The sequence below is a fragment of the Protopterus annectens genome, chromosome 5.part1 (assembly GCF_019279795.1).
Source record: "Protopterus annectens isolate FY-2018-M chromosome 5.part1, PAN1.0, whole genome shotgun sequence".
Classification (NCBI taxonomy): Eukaryota; Metazoa; Chordata; order Ceratodontiformes; family Protopteridae; genus Protopterus; species Protopterus annectens.
In genome coordinates, this window is record NC_056736.1 from 739,286,578 (window position 1) to 739,306,851 (window position 20,274).

Consider the following 20,274-nt stretch of genomic DNA (forward strand, 5'->3'; position numbering starts at 1 on the left):
CTGCTGTTAAAAATGCTGTTTTCCATGTTAAGAATTTTAACTCACAGGTAGCTGCATGCTCGAATGGTGGAAGAGTGAGGGCTTGAAGAACAAAATTGAGGTAACAGGGCATGACAGGTTGGGATAGTGGGGGACGAAGTAATAGAGTACCTTTAAGGAATGCTTTACATAGTCTGCGTGCCATAAGGCTAGGCTTATTGGCCAAGTGGAAGTTTGATATAGCCACCATCTGAACTTTGATGGTGGTTGATGCGGACCCTTGATAGAACAGCATAGACAAAAACTCCAGAATCTAATCAATTGGAGCCGTGTAGGGATCAATGCCACTAGAATGAGCCAAGATAGAGAACCTTTTCCATTTGCTAGAGTAGATTTTTCTAGTGGATGGTTTATGAGAGGACGATAATATATGGACTACTTCTGGTGAAAAATTATGACGTCTGACTAACGATGGAAGTGGTGTAGCCAGGCTGTCAACCAGAGTGTTCTCAGAGAGGGGTGGAACTGTCCCGACATGTGCGTCAGTAAATCTGGAAGGGGTTACAGAATCCAAGCAGTATCCACAGTGTAAGGTTGAAGGAAGGGGAACCATACCTGACGAGGCCAGTGTGGGGCAATCAAAATCATTCTGCTTCCCAAAGATTGTGCTTTCTGAATCACCCTTGAGAGAAGGGGAAATGGAGGGAAAGCATAAATCAGACCGGAGGGCCAATTATGAGCCAGAGCGTCCCTGGGTGATTCCCCGGGTGGGGGGAATCAGCGAGTAGTAGTTGCTGCATTTCACATTGAGAGGGCTGGCAAAAAGGTTGCAGCAAGGTTGACCCCATCTGCTGAAGATTCGCTCTGTAACCAGGCGATTCAGGGACCACTCGTAGGGCATAAGAATCACCCTGCTTAACTTGTCCGCTTTTACACTGGTCTTCCCCGGAATGTGCGTTGCCACCAGAAACCGTTGGGAAGCTATTGCCCAATGCCACATGCGCATGGCCTCTCTGCATAGTGGGTAAGATCGGGTTCCCCCTTGCTTGTTGAGATACCACACTACTGACATGTTGTCTGAGTGTATCGCAATAGTCCCTAGAGGAAGAACTTCTTGAAGTGCCTGCAATGCAAGAAGCACTGCTCTCATCTCCAGGATGTTTATGTGCAAATGTATCTCGTGCTCCTGCCATGTGCCTTGGACCGTCCTGCTGAGATAATGCCCCCCCCCCAATCTGGGAGGTGTCCGTGGTCACCGTGGCAACAGGGACGGGTGGAACAAAGGGCTTTCCCCCGTTGAAGTTGTTAGTGCACAGCCACCAACGGAGGTCCTGCTTGCATCTGTCTGTCATTAAGATTGGATGGGATAGCAGAAGTCTTTGGAGAGACTGTTGGACAAAGAGGAGCCATTGAAGAAGTCTCATGTATAATCTCGCTAGAGGAACCAACATGATAGTCGCCGCCATGGTACCTAGGAGTTGTAGAATCAGTCTTGCCTTCACATGTCTCAGGGGCATCAGCGTGAGAATTTGTTGTTGCAACCCTGTGATCCTTTCTTGTGGTAAGAATGCTCGCATTTGAATGGTGTCCAACTCTGCTCCTATAAAGGTGACACTCTGTAAGGGCAATAAGGCAGATTTTTTTCCAGTTTACTGTGATGCCTAATCAGTGACATAGACTGATGGTAGTGTCCCTGGTCTGAATTAGATGATGCCTGGTGGAGGCTGTAAGGAGCCAGTCGTCCAGGTATGGAAACACCCGGAATCCTTGACGTCTCAAGTTAGCCGTCACCACTGCCATACACTTGGTGAACACCCTGGGGGCTGTGGTGAGACCAAAGGACAGGGCTTGAAACTGGAAGTGACTGGCTCCCAGGTGGAAGCGTAGGTGACACCTGGATGCCCTGTCCATTTTGACATGGTAGTAAGCATCCTTGAGGTCGATGGAGCACATCCATACTTTCTCTCCCAGCAATGGGAGAGTCGATTGTAGAGTGACCATACGGAATTTGGACTTGTGTATGTAATTGCTGAGTTGACTGAGATATAGTATGGGTCTCAGGTCCCCTGTTCTTTTCAGCACCAAAAAGAATCTGGAGTAAGTCTCTAATCTGATTTGGTCTGAGGGGACTGGTTGGATGGCTCCTTTTTCAAGTAGCTGAGATATCTCTGAGGCTGCTTGATCCCTTTGACTGGGTGGAACGTCCGTGATTTTTCTTACTGGAGGGGGTACTGAAGAGAATGGAATGAGGTAACCTCCGGAAATTATCCTTAATACCCATCGGTCCTGGGTGATGCTTTCCCAGGCTTCCGGATACAAAGAAATTCGGTCCCCGACTGGCTCCGAATAAGCACAGTCGGGCACACCCTAGGAATGAAAGTATGGGGAGCCGCGGAAGGAGTCGCGGTCTCCGGAATTGCGGGGGCCCCCTCTGCCTCTGGGGCAACGTCTCCCTGAATAACTCCCCCCTCCCCTGCCTCTGGAGGGGGGTTCACCTTGTGCGGCAGGAAAAAACGTTTGTGATTTCTTGAACCACATCCCCCCCCCCCTGCTGGGCCTTGGGATAAGGCCTAGACGGAAGGGAAAAATGGACCCCTACAGCAGACAGGGTCTTTCCCTCTTGCTCGCACCTGGTGAGGGTGTCTTTCACTTTGGTCCCAAACAAGGAGGAACCATCAAAAGGGGCATCAGTGAAGGAAGACTTGAAGGCCTCCGCGAAGTGACACAGGTGCAGCCAGGCTTGCCTTCTAAGGGATACCCCTGAGCTGGCCGCTCTACTCACTCCCTCGGCCACATATGAAATGAGTCGCATGGAAGAGTTTGCGATGGAGTTGAGGGAAGAAACCTGTGCGTTAACTGTCTGAGCAACCGCCTCAGGTATGTTACCCGCAGGAGTATCTCCCAGTTCTTTGAGGAGATCTCTCTGGAGCTGAGTGAAATGAGACAAGTAATTCAGTGACTGGAAAGTGAAGGTGGCTGAAAACAGGTTATGCTTCCCGTACCGGTCCATAGTCCTAGACTCCTTGTTAGGAGGATGGACCGACGAGGAAGACTCTGCAACTTCCTTCTGGGTGGCTGCCGCCATCACCATGGCACCTACAGGGACTCCCTTTGACAGAAACTCTTTTCCCTGAGGGGCAGAGAGAAAATTGTTGGGACACCTGGGTACGGGCTCCACCGAATCAGGGTTTTCCAAAACCCTTTGACAAATAAGGTCAAGAAGTTCATCGAAGGGTAAAGACACTCAGGAGGCAGAGGGTTGAGTGCCAAAAGCATTAAGGAATACTGACTCCTCCTTGGAAGGGGTTTTGGAAGGCTAGCCTCCACTTTGTTTCAGTATCTCCAGGATATCGGAGAAGGAAACATCATCAGAGGAAGACTTGGGGGATCCTTCCGATTCCTCGAGGTCAGTATCGGAAGTGAGAGACTCGTCCTGGGAGTCTATGTGCTTCCTCTTGCACAATTTCTTTCTGAGAGGTTCCTCAGGCATGGGCTCTGAAAGCCCTTCAGAAAGTGGGGGACCGCTCGTGGGGGGTGTCCTTAGGGCCTGGCGCTCTACTGTCCAAGGATAGGTGAGTGTCAGAAGCTCTCGCCAGAGTGGTAGGGGATGGAATGACCAACCAGAGTGATGTAGCTGACGACCTGGCCTGCGCGCTCCGCATGGCCTCGAAAGCAGGTCCCCCCCCCCCCCGAGGACTGACCTCCGAGATGCACCGAGTGGGAGACTCGGAACCGAAAGATGTCCCGAAGTATCCCCTTCGGGCCCGACCGAGGAGACCAGAGTCTCGAACCCTGTGGACAGAACCAACATGGCCGGAGTAGAGGTCAGCACCGATAAACCCAAGGGAAGTATCGGACCTGGCACAAGAACATCACTCGGAGCAGAACATACTGGCTCCGACAACAAAGATGTGCTTGGAGGAGGAATCATCGAAACAGCCATCGGAACTGGCTCCGGAGCCGACTGGGTCAGAGCCAAAAACAATTTAGCCAACATCGGCGACTGCAAGAGCCTCTGCACTACCCTATCCACATCCAAATCAGAAAGCCTGGAGGATTTGGAGGAGATGGATGGAGATTGGGATCTCTTATCTGGTGAACCATGCCTCACACTAGGCGACCGGCTCCAAATGGGTTCGAGAATAATCGGAGCAGACGCCGATTCACTTAACACAGATACCTCCTGCGGCCCAGAGGACATTGGAGCCGAGGAAGCAGAGTCCAATATGGTAATCTTCTCTGGAGGCTTCGAAGATGCAGATGGAGCCGGAGACCTTTTCTTGGACTTGGAGGCTTTAGATTTTGACTGAGAGCTGGAAGCCAAATCTATAGCTTCCTCAAAAAACAGTTTAAGCAGTCCCTTTAAAATCAATTTGTTTTGCCTCTCTTGGAGCACCCTAGGACTGAAGGCATGGCAAAAGCTACACGACTCCTGTAAATGGGTGGCTCCAAGGCAGTAGACGCATACAGAGTGTCCATCTGTGATGGACATTTTATATCCGCATTTTGAACATTTTTTAAAGCCAGAAGGCTTATGTTCCTTCTGATCCTTAGACATTATCTGCTACTCTAGAGAACAGTTAAACTTCCAAAACTGGTGGGAAAGCCCACAACGAACACTAGCAAACAGTACTACACAGACTGAGTGAAGCCCTAAATAAACAATTAGCAACAAAATGACACCACTGCAAGAACCTCTAACTAAAACGGTTCTTAAGACAACACAGAGAACAAACGCACGAAAATCTCAAACTAAGGGAGGACTAGGTCCTCTAACTAAAACGGGCCTAGCCCATGGGAACAGTTAGGGATACCACAAAACACCAAGAAAACACACAATCACAGCGACAGCAGCTAAATTTAGCTATTAAAATAGCTTTCGAGTACAAAGCAACCAATTTCTCAAGAGAAATAAGTCAAAAGCAGGTACTTAGCCACAGCCAAGTGAGACCACGTCCGAGTTCTACAAGCGGCAAACGAGATCTGGGGATACGAAGCAGTGTACCATGGGATACCCTCTTAGCCCAGCCAATCAGAGACTTTTGAGCTAGTCGGAGCCGATATTCGGCTTCGAACCCATGGGTAAGAATGTAGGCGAGATAGGACTACATAACATGGGCAGTTCCCGGAATTGGTAGTGATTGGCTCCCAGCTGGAAGCGGAGAAATCTTCTGGACTGCTTGTCCATTTTTATGTGGTAACACATATCCTGAAGATCTATACAGCACATCCAATTGTCTTTGCCCAGGAAGGGGAGTATAGACTGTGCTGTGACCATCCAGAATTTTGCTTGTTTGATGAATTTGTTCAGGATGCTGAGGGCCAGAACTGGCCTCCAGTCTCCTGTTTTCTTTGGCACTAAAAAGAACCTGGAGTAAAAACTGGATTATATTTGGTTTGGAGGGACTGTTTGGATGACTCTTATGAAGCAGCTTTTGAATTTCTAGAGCTGCTGCTTCCCTTTGACTGGGTGGGACGTTAAAGGCGTTCAGAAAATACCGAAGGGAATGTGATAACCTCTAATTATCTACTGCACCCAAGAGTCTGTGGTTATTTTTTGTCAGGCAAAGTGGTGCTGAGAAAAATGACCCCTGACTGCTTCCAGAGGCAAGCAATCGGGCCACTCTTCAGGAGTGCTGAGAGGACTGTCCAGAGAAAGAATCTCTGGAGCCCTGGTTATGCAGAACCCCTCTGTCTCTGAAGGGGCATCCTCTAGCTGAGTTCCCCCCCTCTACCCCAGGAGGAAACCTCAACACGTGTGTTACGGAAAGGACCTTGGGATTTTTTTGTACCACATCTTTCCACTCCTTTGATATCTTTCCACCCCTTTGATTCCTGGAATAGGGTCGTTGTGGTGTGGAAAAACGTACGCCTATGGCAGACAAGGTCTTACCATCCTTTTCACACCTGGCTAAAGTCTCTTTTACCTTTGGGCCAAAACCGAGACAGCCTCTACAGGGGCATTTAGGAAGGAAGACTTAAAAGGATCCGTGAAGTATGTCTTGTGACAATGCCTTAACCTGCTGCTCTAGCGCCCCTTCGGTAGAGTGGGAAATCAACCTCATGGATTAATTAGAGATGGACTCTAGGGTCGCAAGCTGTGAGGCAACTCTGCTTGTACCTCATCAGAGACGGCTCCTGCCAGGGTTTCTGAGAGTTCCAAAATTAGGTCTCTCTGAAGCCAAGTAAAGTGTGCCAAATAATTCAGGAACCGTATGGCAAAGGTTGTTGAAGAATACACCCACTTCCCAAGTCCATCGCCCAAGACTCCCTGTTTGGGGGATGGACAGTAGTGCTCTCCTCAGCGAGCTCTTTTTCAGAAGCCGCCACCGCAACCACAGCATCTACTGGGAGGCCCTTGGATCAGTGTGGGTTTTCCCCTGGAGGGGAAAGAATTTTGTCTGGCCTGCAGGGAAAAGGTTTGATGGTATCAGGACTCTTATGCCCGCTGCAAGAGGAGTTGGATGAGGTCATTTGCAGGCCGGGTCACCCAGGAGGTAGAGGGCAGGGCCCGGAAAGCCTGCAAGAATACTGACTTCTCAGAGGAAGGGGTGGTTGACTTTGTCACCCCACTGCTTCAGGATTTCTAAGATGTTTGCAAAGGAGACATAGTCAGGGGGTGACTGTAGGGACCCTTCCCCCTCATTGTAGTCCGTATCGTCAGACAGAGATCTCTCTGGGGAATCCACGTGCTTCCTCTTGCATGATGGGAGCATCCGAGGAGGATCCAGCAGAGGGGGAAACTTGTTGAAGTGTGTTTTGAGGTTCCCGAGACTGGTGTCTGTGAGTAGTGCGCTGTGTCAGCTGTGACTCAGAGGAATCCTTTATAAACGCATTCTATGAACACCTTCAGGAATGCATGGATCATGCAATCCCAAATAAAACCAAGACCCAATCCTCCAAAGGCAGACGTCCTGTCTGGTGGACCCCAGCCATAAACAAACTATACAATAGAAGGAGGAAGCTACTATATGATAGAGCAAAATCCCAAAAAGGGAAGGCATCTCTGATCAGTATTAGCAAAAAACTACAGGCACTCATAAAATCGTCTAAAGCCAGCTTCGAGAGAAAAATTGCACAGAACACTAAGGATAATCACAAGGCTTTCTTTAGTTATGTTAGGAATCTGGGTTGGAATTCCCAGATATGCTCAGAATTAGTCCAAAATGACAAAAAATACCCACAGACATTGCCAACATCCTAGCTGACAGGTTCAGCGCAAACTTCTCCCCCCATCCCCACCAAAAGGGCAAATATCTATCCCAGCAGAGTGCTGCCCCCCTGACATGTCAGATGCTGAGGTAAGAGCTGCCCTCTCCAAAGCAAAAAACGCAGCATCAATGGGACAAGACAGTGTCCCGGGCTGCATCCTACATGAACTCCAAGAAGAGCTAAACCCAAACATAAAACTACTGTTCAATCTCAGCCTTATTACAGGATATGTACCCAAAGAGTGGAGTACAGCAACAGTGGTCCCTCTCCACAAAGATCCTGGAAACTATCGCCCCATAAGCCTGACTAGCTAGGTCTGCAAAGCTATGGAAAGGATCATCATGGACCTCAAAAAGATATTGGGGACCTACAGACACTGGATCCTACCCAGTTCGGCTTTAAGGGCAGGTCCTGCCTCTTAAACCTGGTTGATTTCTTTGAAACAGTCACCAAGGCCATTGACGAGGGGAAGGTGGTCCACACAGCCTACCTGGACCTCGCAAAAGCCTTCAATACAATACCCCACTCGGGCATTATAGATAAGCTCACCAGCTTATATATAAACCCCTATGTCACTAGATGGGTTGCAAACTGGCTCAAGGACAGAACCCACATGGTTAGAATTGCTGGAGCCATGTCAGACTCCAAACCAGTTACAAGTGGCGTCCCACAAGGCTCAGTCCTGGGACCTCTCTTGTTCGGTATATATTTCTCGGAGGTACAGGCCAACACGGAAGGACTGTGGCTGACCAAGTTCGCAGATGACTGCAAACTGGGCGCCATAATCGACTCTCCAGCTGACACAAGCATCCTCCAAGGGCCTCATAGAAATAGACAACTGGTGCCAGAGCCATGGCCTCAAGCTAAACGCCAAAAAGTGTATAGTCATCCCCTTTGGCAAAAACAAAGTGCCCACAAATTACCACATAGGTGGTAATCCATTAAGTACAGAAGAAGTAATTAGGGACCTGGGGACCCAAGTTGACAGCAATCTCTCATTTGACAACCACGTGACCAAAGTGGTTAGAAAAACATTTTATATAGCCCACCTACTCATGAAGGGATTCACATCTAGATCAGGGGAGGTCATCGGCCTCTTTACTCATCCCTCATCAGGCCCATAATTGAGTACAATGCCCCTTTTGGGATGTACCTTACAAGACACCTGCAGCAACTGGAAAGACCCCAAAAGTACCTCACCAAGAGGATCAAAGGGCTCAAACATATGCCATATGCTGCCCAGTTAAAGAAATTCCAGCTCTACGCAGTGGCATACCGCCTGCTCAGAGGCAATCTGTGCCAGACGTATAAAGCCATGTCCAACCTGGTATTAATGGACATGCTGCACCTCAGAAAATCCAAATCCCATCGAGCTACGCGCTCGAGAGACTTGAACCTCAGTACTGAAATAAATAGGACATGCTGGAGGGACAGATTCATAACCCAGAGGCTCCCTTCACTCTGGAATAAAATCCCAGTCCAGGTTAGGCAGAGTCCCTCTGACTCTCTTCACGAGGAATCTTGATGAGTGGATGGGAAATCGTAGGTTTACCCCGGGTATCACTTCTGTGTCACTGTTAGACAGAGGCACAGTATACTAACCTCGAAAAAGGGCATAGCAAAATTAATTTAAAATGGGTGGCGAAAGCCAAACACACTCTGGCTAGGCTTATAAATGCCCTAGGGCAGATAGCCTAGTATGAACCTATGAAGAGAAAAGGTGGATCTCCGGCACCGGAGGGATCAACTGAAAGCCTGCAGAGGCCAGTGCCCTCTCCATCATCTGGAAAGCAGGTCCTCCCAAGGAGGGGTGGGAGCCCAGAACAGAGAAAGACAACCTCGGGACTAGGGTCACAAACCACTCCGAAAGAACCCACTGCCAGAGAGGGAGCCACAGGAGGAGTCTGTTCTCTCAAAGCAACCACAGCCATGGTAGACATGCTTAAGGAAGATGCCGTACCAGGGAACACACAGCAGACAGACCATTAGTCCCGAGGATAGCCCAGCTCAGACACAGTCGAAGACCAAAGGGTATACTCCAGTACCGTGGTAAGATCTACAGAAGAAGCTGGAACCGGGGTTGGTATTGGTGTCAAATGCTCCGAAACCTGCAAGTTGGTCGAAAGAGGAAAATATTGTGGAGTCTTTGGAGAAGTCCCCTCGGCTCCAGATGTGAGGGAGGGTTTGGATGGAGTTGAAATTCCTTTGGTCGGCAACAGCTGATCCACAAGCCTCACTATGTCAAGTTCTGAGGGACTCTTAGAGGAGCGAATGGACATCCCTGAAGGTGAAACGGCGTGCTCTAAAAAGGGACTGTAGTGCTGGCCAAAAATTTGGTCCACTGAAGGGGAATATCTGGTCTGAGGGGTGATTTCACCTTTCGGCACCAAGATCGAAAGACCACTATGAAGTATGGTGAGGGGGGTGACTGTATCTGGGACAACTATTTTTTGTGCCGAAAGGTGGGTCGGTGGCATAGTCACGCTCAGTGCTGAAGATATTGTTGGAGCCATGGTCAGTGCGAGTGTGAAAGAAGATGGCACCGAAGCCGGTTGTTGTCTTGGAACCGAAGTCTGTGCAGAGGTCGAAGGTTTAGGCCCCGGTGCAGAGTGTATTGGTGCCAACTGAGGAACTTTTAGTTTCGGTTCCGACTGTTTAATTTCAGTGTCATGAGGAGAGGTGGGTAAGGATTTGCTCCTCTTTTTATGAGATCTCTTAGGAGGGGGGTGAGTCCTCCAACTCAGAGATAGCCTCCATGAAAGGAGATTTCAATAGACCTTTTAACACTAACTTGTTCTTACGCTCCGCTAAAGTACGGCAGCTGAAGCCTTTGCAAATTTCACAAAGGGGTTTCACAGAAAGGTGCGGCACCCCTAAAAAATGCACAGAAGATCAATGACTATCCACATTGAACATCATTTTGTCACATGGATCACAGTGTTTGAAGCCCATGGTTCTTTTTTTATCTGACATATCACAGGTGAAACAGCAGTAGCAAAAAACGCAGTCATACAGGACAGACAGGAAGTTTTTTTTTGTTATATAGGAATAGAATAAAGGAAAGGAAAAATTACCAACAATGGTAAAAGAAATACCTAAGGGGTAAAGGAAAGGCCTGTACCAGCGATGGTATAAAAAGTAGCAAACTTGGTAGAAAATGCATTAAAAAAAGAGGGACACGTACGCAGATAAACAAGATTATGCGATTAAATACAGACAAAAAAAATAAGAATTTAAGAAAGGTAACAAACAATTTAAATTAATATTGAAAAGTTTTAACTGACTTAGCTGAGAGCAGGCCTAACACATCTTGTTTCATACATGGCAAACAAGATCTGAGTTAATATGGAGAGGGACACTGTAGGTAAGAGCTTACATCGAGAGTTTTTTTGCCTGGCGCAAACTTGTTATAACAGCCAACTCAGTTCTGAAAATGGAGCAGACACCCATCAGTAAGGCATGAATGAAGGAAGATTAACATCAGATCTTAGAATTTTTGCATGGAAATGAGGGCACAAATACTTCTATACCCTTTTTTATTTCTCCAAGTCTTTTGGGTTTCTAATACCATGACAGGAATGGACCCCATTCCTAAGTCAAAGTATAACTGAATGTCATGAAATTAGTACAGTTACAGTCTTTGATGTTAGCCAGATGGGCTCTTCGCAGCACCCGCAACAACAACTCCTGCAACTCATATGGAGTTACATATATAGATAACATTTGTAAGTATGACTGTAAATTCTTTTTTATAAGACCTGTTGCTTCTACTACTATTGGAATTGTCTGGGTATTCTTCCATATTGCCCTAGTTTCTGCCTACAAATCCTGGTATTTTATGACTGCGTCTTTCTGTATGCAATACATTGTAGTGAGTAGTGGGCTACTACTATGGAGAGGGACACTGTAGGTAAGAGCTTACATCGAGAGTTTTTTTGCCTGGCGCAAACTTGTTATAACAGCCAACTCAGTTCCGAAAACGGAGCAGACACCCATCAGTAAGGCATGAATGAAGGAAGATTAACATCAGATCTTAGAATTTTTGCATGGAAATGAGGGCACAAATACTTCTATACCCTTTTTTATTTCTCCAAGTCTTTTGGGTTTCTAATACCATGACAGGAATGGACCCCATTCCTAAGTCAAAGTATAACTGAATGTCATGAAATTAGTACAGTTACAGTCTTTGATGTTAGCCAGATGGGCTCTTCGCAGCACCCGCAACAACTCCTGCAACTCATATGGAGTTACATATATAGATAACATTTGCAAGTATGACTGTAAATTCTTTTTTATAAGACCTGTTGCTTCTACTACTATTGGAATTGTCTGGGTATCCTTCCATATTGCCCTAGTTTCTGCCCACAAATCCTGGTATTTTATGACTGCGTCTTTCTGTATGCAATGCACTGTAGTCACAGGGTGTAGCAATTTAAATGATCAATGCTACTTTTGTCTTCCTTTCATGGAATACTCTATCTGGTTTTCTCACATTTATATCTTGAACTGTTAGTAATGGGTCATCCCATATGATACAAACCATCATTTTCTATAATGCTTTATGGTTCATGTTTCCAATGTTTTTAGCTACTTCAATATGTTTGCGCAATCCCCATTACAACAGTCTTGCCACGTAATTATGCCTTTCAGTATACAGACCTCCTGCCATTAGTATATCACAACCAGCAACAAGATGTGCGACTGTTTACAATTTTGTTTTACAAAACCTACATTTGTTCGTTTATCCTACATGTTCAACAGACGTTGTAAACCAACATGTACATAGTCCACTATCTTGGCCCACCAATATTAACCTTTTGTCTTTCTGTTTAAACTCACCTCTCCTTAACCATTTATGCATTCAATCCTGATTGACACAAAGTTGTTCAAAGAATATTCTGTACTTGCAAATGTACTTACACATTTTCCACATTTCTTGCTTTTTCATCTGATCCTTCACCTTATATTCTTTTTTTTTTTTTTTGCCGTTTTTAGCACATTCAGTTGCTCTCTGATTTTTTATCTACTTCTGGCTTGATTTCCATTCCCGACTCACATTGATATGCTTCTTCTAAATTAAGCAGGGAAGTCATCAGACTTACTCTCCTCATATTTTTAAACTTTCACTATGTTTGGGTCTTGTGAGGTCAGCAGGTATGTATGCTGTCCTATGACTGCAGATTTATACATGTAATCAATTTTGAGGAGGCCCATACCTCCTTCAGAATGGGGAATATTTAGGCATAGACATTTTTTTATAAATCATTTGATACTCATTAAGCATCCTTCTTGTTTTCCTGTCCAACTGAGCCAATACCTTTTGGGTCCAGTGCATCACTCCAAAACAAAGTTAGGACAGGAGCAAATTGGTTTATAGCCTGGATTTTGTTCCTAGATGTTAGCGTTGTTTTCAGAATTAATTTTAGTCTTCTAAAATATTCCTTATTTGTTCATGTTTTACTGTTGATCCTTCATCAATTCCCAAATATTCATACACTTGGTCAAGTTCTTTTATATCACACTCCTGTCCCAGGCTGATGTCTTCTTGGTGCTGTAGTTTTCCTGCTTTATAAATGTGCAGAAGCAACCTTTAAAGACCAAACAACATTCTTATATCATTTGAAAAAGTTCTGGCCACTTTCAGTTGTGTTTTCAGTTCCCCATCTGATGAACTCCACAAAAACATAATGAAAATTCTTTAAACTTTTGTCTTCTGGGAGCCAAATTGTAACCATGACCTAATCTGTTAAGTAGACAGGTTAAAGGGTTTAAGGGCAAGACAAAACAGCAGCAGTGACAGAGTCACCCTGGAATATCCCCCTTTGAATTTTTATCCCTGGAATAATAATTTGTCCTTTACTCATGGCTTACTTGCAAAGTGGTCTGCCACTGTTTCACGGTCACTGCAATGTAATCTATCATTGTAGGGTGTATCTTACAGATTTTTAAGCACTCTTATCCATGAATGTGGGATACTGTCAGATGCTTTTCTGGAGAACATCTAAGCCAAACTTAGATTATTTTTACAGTACTCTGTTATGACTTGAACACACAATCCTTTGTTTCATATGACTTCATTTGTTACCCGTTTGTTCTATGCCAAGATGGAGTTTTCTTCTAAATTACTATAAACTCTGTCAGCATCAATTCCAGTGTATAGTTTATACGTAATCAAAAGGCAAGTTATTGGTCTACAGTTTTTTAGGATACCTTGCAGGTTTGCTCTTAAGTAGGAGTATTGTTCTTCCTGTTGTTAACCAGGATGGTGTCTATTCGGGGTGAGCATACAAACACTTCTTACTCATGGCTAAATCTTCAAGTAAAGAAATTAATACATTTTGCTAGAAGTTAGGTACTGCATCTGGGCCTGGGTTTTCCAGTTAAGAGCTTTTCTTAATGTTGTTCAATCTTTCTGGCTGTTAAGTTCATCCCATTTCATATGCTGTACATTTGAACTTCTTATTCTTTCTTTTACTTCTTTTAACCATTCATTACATTTTGTTGTGTTCCACAGGATCTTCACAGATATTTCTACAAAATTTATCTTTTTTTTTTTGGTGGCGTTTCAATTTCTTTTGCCTAGTTTCCCAATTCTCTATAAAACGTTTTGGGTCATCATTAAACTGCTTATTTTGTATTTTTCTTTATATTTATCTGCATATCTTCAAAGTTTTTCTGCCTGTGCTGATTATTTTTAATTTATTTGTGATAGTGCATGACAGATCCTGATCTGCTCCGATACTGTGCATTGCTTTTATCATGTATATCTTTGAGTATTTTGGTTGAACTGTTCCCTCTTCTATACCCTTCTAACAGTGGCACTTCTTGTCTTAACTGCTTTATAGTTTTCTCTATTCGATACTTGCATGATGACATTTGATTTATCTCCTTCCGTTCCCTCACTGCCCTGTGTTTTTACAGTAAGACTATCTGTTATTAATTTAGCTGCACAGTAATGTATCCTATTTACTTCTTTTATATCATGTGAACTTCTATGAACAGTCCTAATTACTGTGTTCATTTATTTTAACAAACTTCTAACTTTTGGGGTTTTATCAACTTTCTGTAGTCTTTCTTTCATTCATTGATGTTAACATGTCTGTCCATCTCTATTAAATCAAGCAACTCTTCTCTTAGATCACCCCTAGGACATTTGAACAATGTTCCCGCAGACAAGAGGAATGCATCGGAGATGTGATGGTTCAGAAACAAGTTCCTGGAAGCAAATATTCTGAGAATGTAAGGAATTGCTTCTCTTCAAAAGTGATCTAACTAATATGCTAATGTTATACATAGAAGAAAATTTTATGTCAGTGCAGATATGTTTTTGCTAAACTGGTATAAAATAATATGTACTAAAGAGGTGGAAACATTGTTATCTTTAGTATTAGTAGCTGCAAAGAAATCTATTAATAAGAGACATGGAAAAAAGATGAGTGTAGACATTTAAAACATGGACCTGAGAACTATTAAAAGATCAGAAGCAGATGATCTGAGTAAAAACAAAAATGGACTGTATGGAATGCTATAATGTAAGTTGATCTTGAAGAGGACAGTGAGATATAACAGTACCCCAGATGCATATCTATTCAATAAACGAGACTCCAATTTAAGGTGTGAAGTCATTCATCTAAGTGTTAATACTGTAATGAAAATAAAACAATATGGTTGCCAATTAATTCCTGATCTCAAATTATGTTGCAGATAGTTAATTTATGAATTAAACTGTTTTTGTTTAATGAACCAGTACAAAAAGATCATTACCCCAAGATTGAAGGATCCCCCAGATTCAATGGAACAGATGTACAGGACAATTCAGATAGCAAGGTTGAAGTCGAATGCACTGATTTCGGGCTCTGTGGTTCCAAGTTCAGGACTGTAGCCAATGCCAAAACTACAATTAATATGAAGGTCAACTCTGTAGGTTAGACTTGCATGGATTGAAGCTTCCTAGAGACACAGTGTTGGTTGTCAAGATGGCAAACAGAAACACAGCAACAAATCTGGGCCCCCAGCTACTCAGGTGTAAATGGAGGTGGGGTGAATGAAACGTCATCTATATTTTTTTCTCTTGCTGTTTTTGCCCACACTGCCCGCTAATCATCTGCGTCCCCCTAAAAACTGATCACACCATTGATTCCCTTCTCAGTAAGGGTGAGAGTTTGTTGAGAAGAGCCAATGGTGAAGACGGAACAAGTGGGTTGATCGACTGGTTGGGAAGGGGGTGATGACTGGCAGGCACAGTGGCACATAGTCTTAACTCCCCAATGAGCACTCCAGCAGAAGTAGACATGATCTACTTTATGTAAAAAATGCTTGTACCACCATTTTGTAGTCAACTTTGACAAGAACACTGTAGTATAACCTGAAAGACCTGGCAGAAAAAAAAAAAATAGAAATTACAAGGATTTTTCAGACGATCCGCTGTGGCGACCCCTAACTGGGAAAAAGCCTAAAGAAGAAGAAAAAGCAAGGCTTTTTCTAACTTCAAGATCACACAAAGATATGCTATCAGTCTTACTACACTTAACTGGAAAACTCATTTAAACTACTACAAACAGAAACAGACAAGCACCAGCAGGAAAATAAACAGAGCATATCCTCTGACCTAGGCTTCTTCAAAATAAGACCCGGAGAGGAAACCAGACTAGTGCTTTTAACATGCTTTATTCATACCTTCATCTTTGGTCTCATCTGCTACAGGCTCAATCCAGAGTTGTTAAAGGGTTGACACAAAAAGAATTTTACGCTTCAATAATCTTGTTTTTTCCTTTTCCCTAATAGCAGAAACTTTAAAGGTTTTACAAATGTCACAGTACTCCTAAAAGTGGTGGTGCTGCGGTAGCGTTGTCAACTCACAGTAAGACGCTGTCCTGTTCGATTCTCAGCTAAAGCGTCTTCTGTGTGGAGACATGCGTGTATGGGCGCACTTTCGTTGAAGGCTGTGCGTCAGGGCTGGCAAATCTGTATGTAAAAATCTACTGCCAATCATTAGCGGACCGGAGTTCCACTGTGGCGACCCCTAACCGGGTAAAGCCAAAAGATACAACAACAGTACTCCTAAAGTGTGCAGTATCCATACAAAAGACACACATAACCATCCTGCAGTGAAATGAAATTTTCCTCCCACCTCCACACTTCCTAAACTGTACTCTGTCCTTTGTCACAATAACTATAAAGGAAAGCAGATACACAGCTACCAACCTACCAATAAACAAAACCACCAGTAGCAGAAAACAATAAGCTGTTAGTTCACAAAATAACCAACCATTAAATACTGAGAAACAAAACATAAGATGGCAAAAATAACTAAAACAGAATGAAAAGACAAGTTTAACAATCGAGTAAAGTATCAAAATAAGGAGCACCAAACTGTAATTTGCAGAACACAGGACAGAAATACAAGGGATCACATTTATATAAAAACAGTGAATGAATAAAGTTTAATTTAAAAAAAAAAGCCAAAAGTTGTCACGGCAAATTAAATCTGAAGAAGATTCTTATTTGCAGAACATTATGAGTAAGGGGATGGGATAGGACAGTAACCTGGGAAAGATATAAATGCTAGGTCTCGTAAATCCTGTTTGACAAGACAAGAACTCTAGATTTTTTTAATATACTGCAACACAGATGCTGCTTTAAATTTATTCATGTATTTATTTATTTCAGTTTGATTACCGATGTAGTCCACTGGGCCTGGAAGAACCCGCTTTTAGTGGAGGCCCGAGGAGAAAAGCTCCGCAGACATTGATAATTATGCAAAGTTATAAATACAGACATAGATGATTATACAAAGTTCAAAAGTTGTAGAACAATAGTAGCATGCAAATGATGAAAAGCATTAGTTAAAAGACGTGATTCATATGATCTGAGTAAAATTTACAAAGTATACATGTGATTCATATAGTCTGAGTAATATTTACAAATATAGACACTATTTTTTTTTTTATCTCAGATGGTGTCTTTACTGACAGTTTGTGAATTGTTTCTCTCTCACTGCTTTTAAACTGATAGGCATTTCTACCCAGATTAATAAACACATTCACCACAAAAAAAAATTATATATATCTTTCCACTCAAAGCCCCTCCTTGGCTGGGATGTCGTGATATGAACAGCAATTTGGTACACTGTCTCAGCATCCCAATTTGCATTCTGCCAGTTCTGAATCGTGGATGGCAGGGTACCTTAAACTCAATTTTTCATCTGATAGTTTTTCTTCCTATGTGCTTTTTTTTTACCCTTCTGTCTGCTAACCATTAACCCTCCTTCCTACTGTACTTGCTCCCATTTGTTCCATAGGTATAATACATTGTTCCCTCAGATCCCCTAAGATGGGAGCTGTCCACAGTGGCTGCCATGCAGGCATCCTTGGGGGGGGGTTATATCACCACAGAGACCACCAATGCCCATCTAACAACATGTAATGATGCTTCTTCACATGGCCATCATGGACTACTGTCATCAACTTGGGTGGTAAAGACCACACCTGCCCCAGAACCCTTCCCTGCCTATAAACTCTGTTCCCATTCTCCAGCAAGGACCATGTCTGGGAGCAGCACAGCAAGTCAAAACTGGTGAGGACTTCACTCCGTCACAACATGGTCAGCATGCTCACACTCACCTGCCATGCAGTCAAGCACATGAACCAGCAATCAAACTCTGGTCACCTGGATGGTAGTCAGGGCTTCACTGGCATGGTAACAGCCAGCCTCTTCACTGTACACATGTTCATTTTACAGAGATACAATATCACTGCTGCACTGATGACAACCAGCTATACTTCTCATTTCCTCCGGTTTGTGTCTTCTCTAAATCATTCTGCAAGTGACTTATATCCATGATTAGATGGTCAGTAATTGCCTAATCTTGTCACCATTCAGATGGAAGGAAAGGTTGTTCATGATGCATTTGAAGACTCACATGTCAGTCTTGTCCCCAGACATCTTGTCTAATGGGGACAAACTATGACAAACTATGTGTTGCATGTAAGGATGATGATTTAGTGGGTGATTACTGATGACAGGCTGATGCTTAAGAACCAGATTTTGGTTGTAGTTAAATTCTCTTGCTTCCATTTCAGGAATATCTCCCAGATTAAACATGCTGTCCCACTTTCTGACCATGCATGTATCTCCTCCTGGTTAGACTACTACAATGCCCAATACTTATGACTTCTGGATGCACAACTTGATCTCTTGAAGCAAACTCAGTAGTCTTGTTACTAAGCTGGGGTACCCAAAAAACAGCATACTACACAGGTACTGCAGCGCTTGCACTGACCGTCAATATCACAACAGATCATACTGAAGGTTCTCATGCTGCTTTATTTAGCACCGTGCGTCTTGGAGCCCCCAACAAGATTCTGTCAAGATAAGCCAACTTGTTCACTGTGTTAGACCTTCCAGGAGCTCTTGGACCCTCCCCCCAATAAGGCTCAAGTATTTTGGAATTCTGGTCTTGAGTAGTTACCTGGCTGGTTGAGAAAGTTCCCAAAGTTTGCCTACTTTAAGTGGGTTTTAAACAGCAATGCTTTTCAGCTGGTCAATAGCCAATGCGTCCCCTACATGTAATTTACTATTCACTTATTATTTTAAATATCTTCAATACCTGCAAGTGCATCCATGCTTTTACATATGGGCTCATTATTTCATGTTTTCTTAATCTTTACTGAAACAGATTATGTTTCTGTGGCTTATTTTACATGCAGTGCTTAGATATACACGTATGAATAAAGTTTATATTTAAGTATATTAATGCCTCCACACAAAAGTAACTGTTACTGCAAAACTCTTCCTGGTTCTGTTGAGCAGTATCCCAGAAAGACTGATTTCCTCTCCTTTACAATTCTCTGAATGCAAAATGACACCTCTATTCAAAAGTCTTACGCAGTCAAGACAGGGAAGTGTGGGCGCATGTGTGAGGAAATAACAGAGCTTGTGTTTATGTTGTTTCATCAGTATTCTACAGATTTCATAGCACAGATGTCATCCTGCCAACAGGAAATGCTCTACAAAGGCCTCTTATACTTGTCACCTGCTTCTTAAAATATCCAACAGACAGTGTTCAGACAAATTTTACTCTGTTATAGCATAACTGAACGCGTATGGTTATAAATTCTGTCAGAATTTACATTCTCAAAATACTAAGGTGTTACTTTAATAAAGTGTGCACAACCTTACCTTTTCAAGCAGGTAACCAATTACTAAAAAGCCTTTTCCACCCAGCATCTGCTCTTGCATAGCCACAGAACTCTTGAGGAGCTCCACCAGAAAAGCTAAAAGAGTAGCACTGGAAAAAAAAAACATACATGATGATTACAAATTCTGTAATCAAACAGCATCACATTTTATGCTATGCAGATAATTGCTAACAAGTACAGAAACAATGCCCATTATTTTATGTAAAATAAAATACAAATAGATAGGATTACAAAAATGCTACACAGCAAACATGCATAGCAATTTTATATCAAACATATTTAAACACATTTGTAACTCTAGATCACCCACTACTTTGTTACATTTTTAAGATGAGAAAAACAGCATCAGTATAGCAGCTGTTAAGGCTTATGGCAAACTACAGTCCTTAATGGTTAAGGAGGTTTTGGGTCTGAGATTGAGTCCTGGCGTGTGTGTGTGTGTGTGTGTGTGGGGAGTGTGCATGTTCTTTGAATCTGTGTCAGTTCTTAATCGGTACTGTACACATAATACCATGTCTGTGCATCATTTAGGTGATCAATGACACAGCTGTTCAAATATTTTCAGATATGCCTTGATGTAATGAATGCTGAGTTTTTCGAAAATACTAGTGATCACTTTTGAGAGATGCCAGTACGTACTGCCTACAGTTGGAGCAAAAAGTACAGTTTTGTACCTACCATAAATGTAGATGTTCGAGTGCTAATACAGCTGCAGTAATCACAGATGGGTTTTCTGCCGTCAGGCGGGTCCTCGGTCGGCCGAATTCCAAAGTCTAGGTCCGGCGTCGGTTGTTGTCGCTTTCTTTCAGTCAGTGAGGCAGGGGTATATAAGACACAGCCGACGCCATTTTCTTCAGTCTTTCTTGCCCCAGATGTCAGGTGC

At 43.5% G+C, this 20,274-nt stretch overlaps 1 protein-coding gene across 1 annotated transcript in view; it reads right to left on the bottom strand.

The window, feature by feature from the left end:
* The window catches only part of NBEA (neurobeachin), a 4,581,458-nt gene that overhangs the window by 3,452,658 nt on the left and 1,108,526 nt on the right, over window positions 1–20,274 (bottom strand). Inside the window, exon 14 of the mRNA XM_044072852.1 lies at window positions 19,372–19,480. Within this exon, the coding sequence (XP_043928787.1) occupies window positions 19,372–19,480 (109 nt within the window). The remainder of the gene's footprint in view (window positions 1–19,371; window positions 19,481–20,274) is intronic.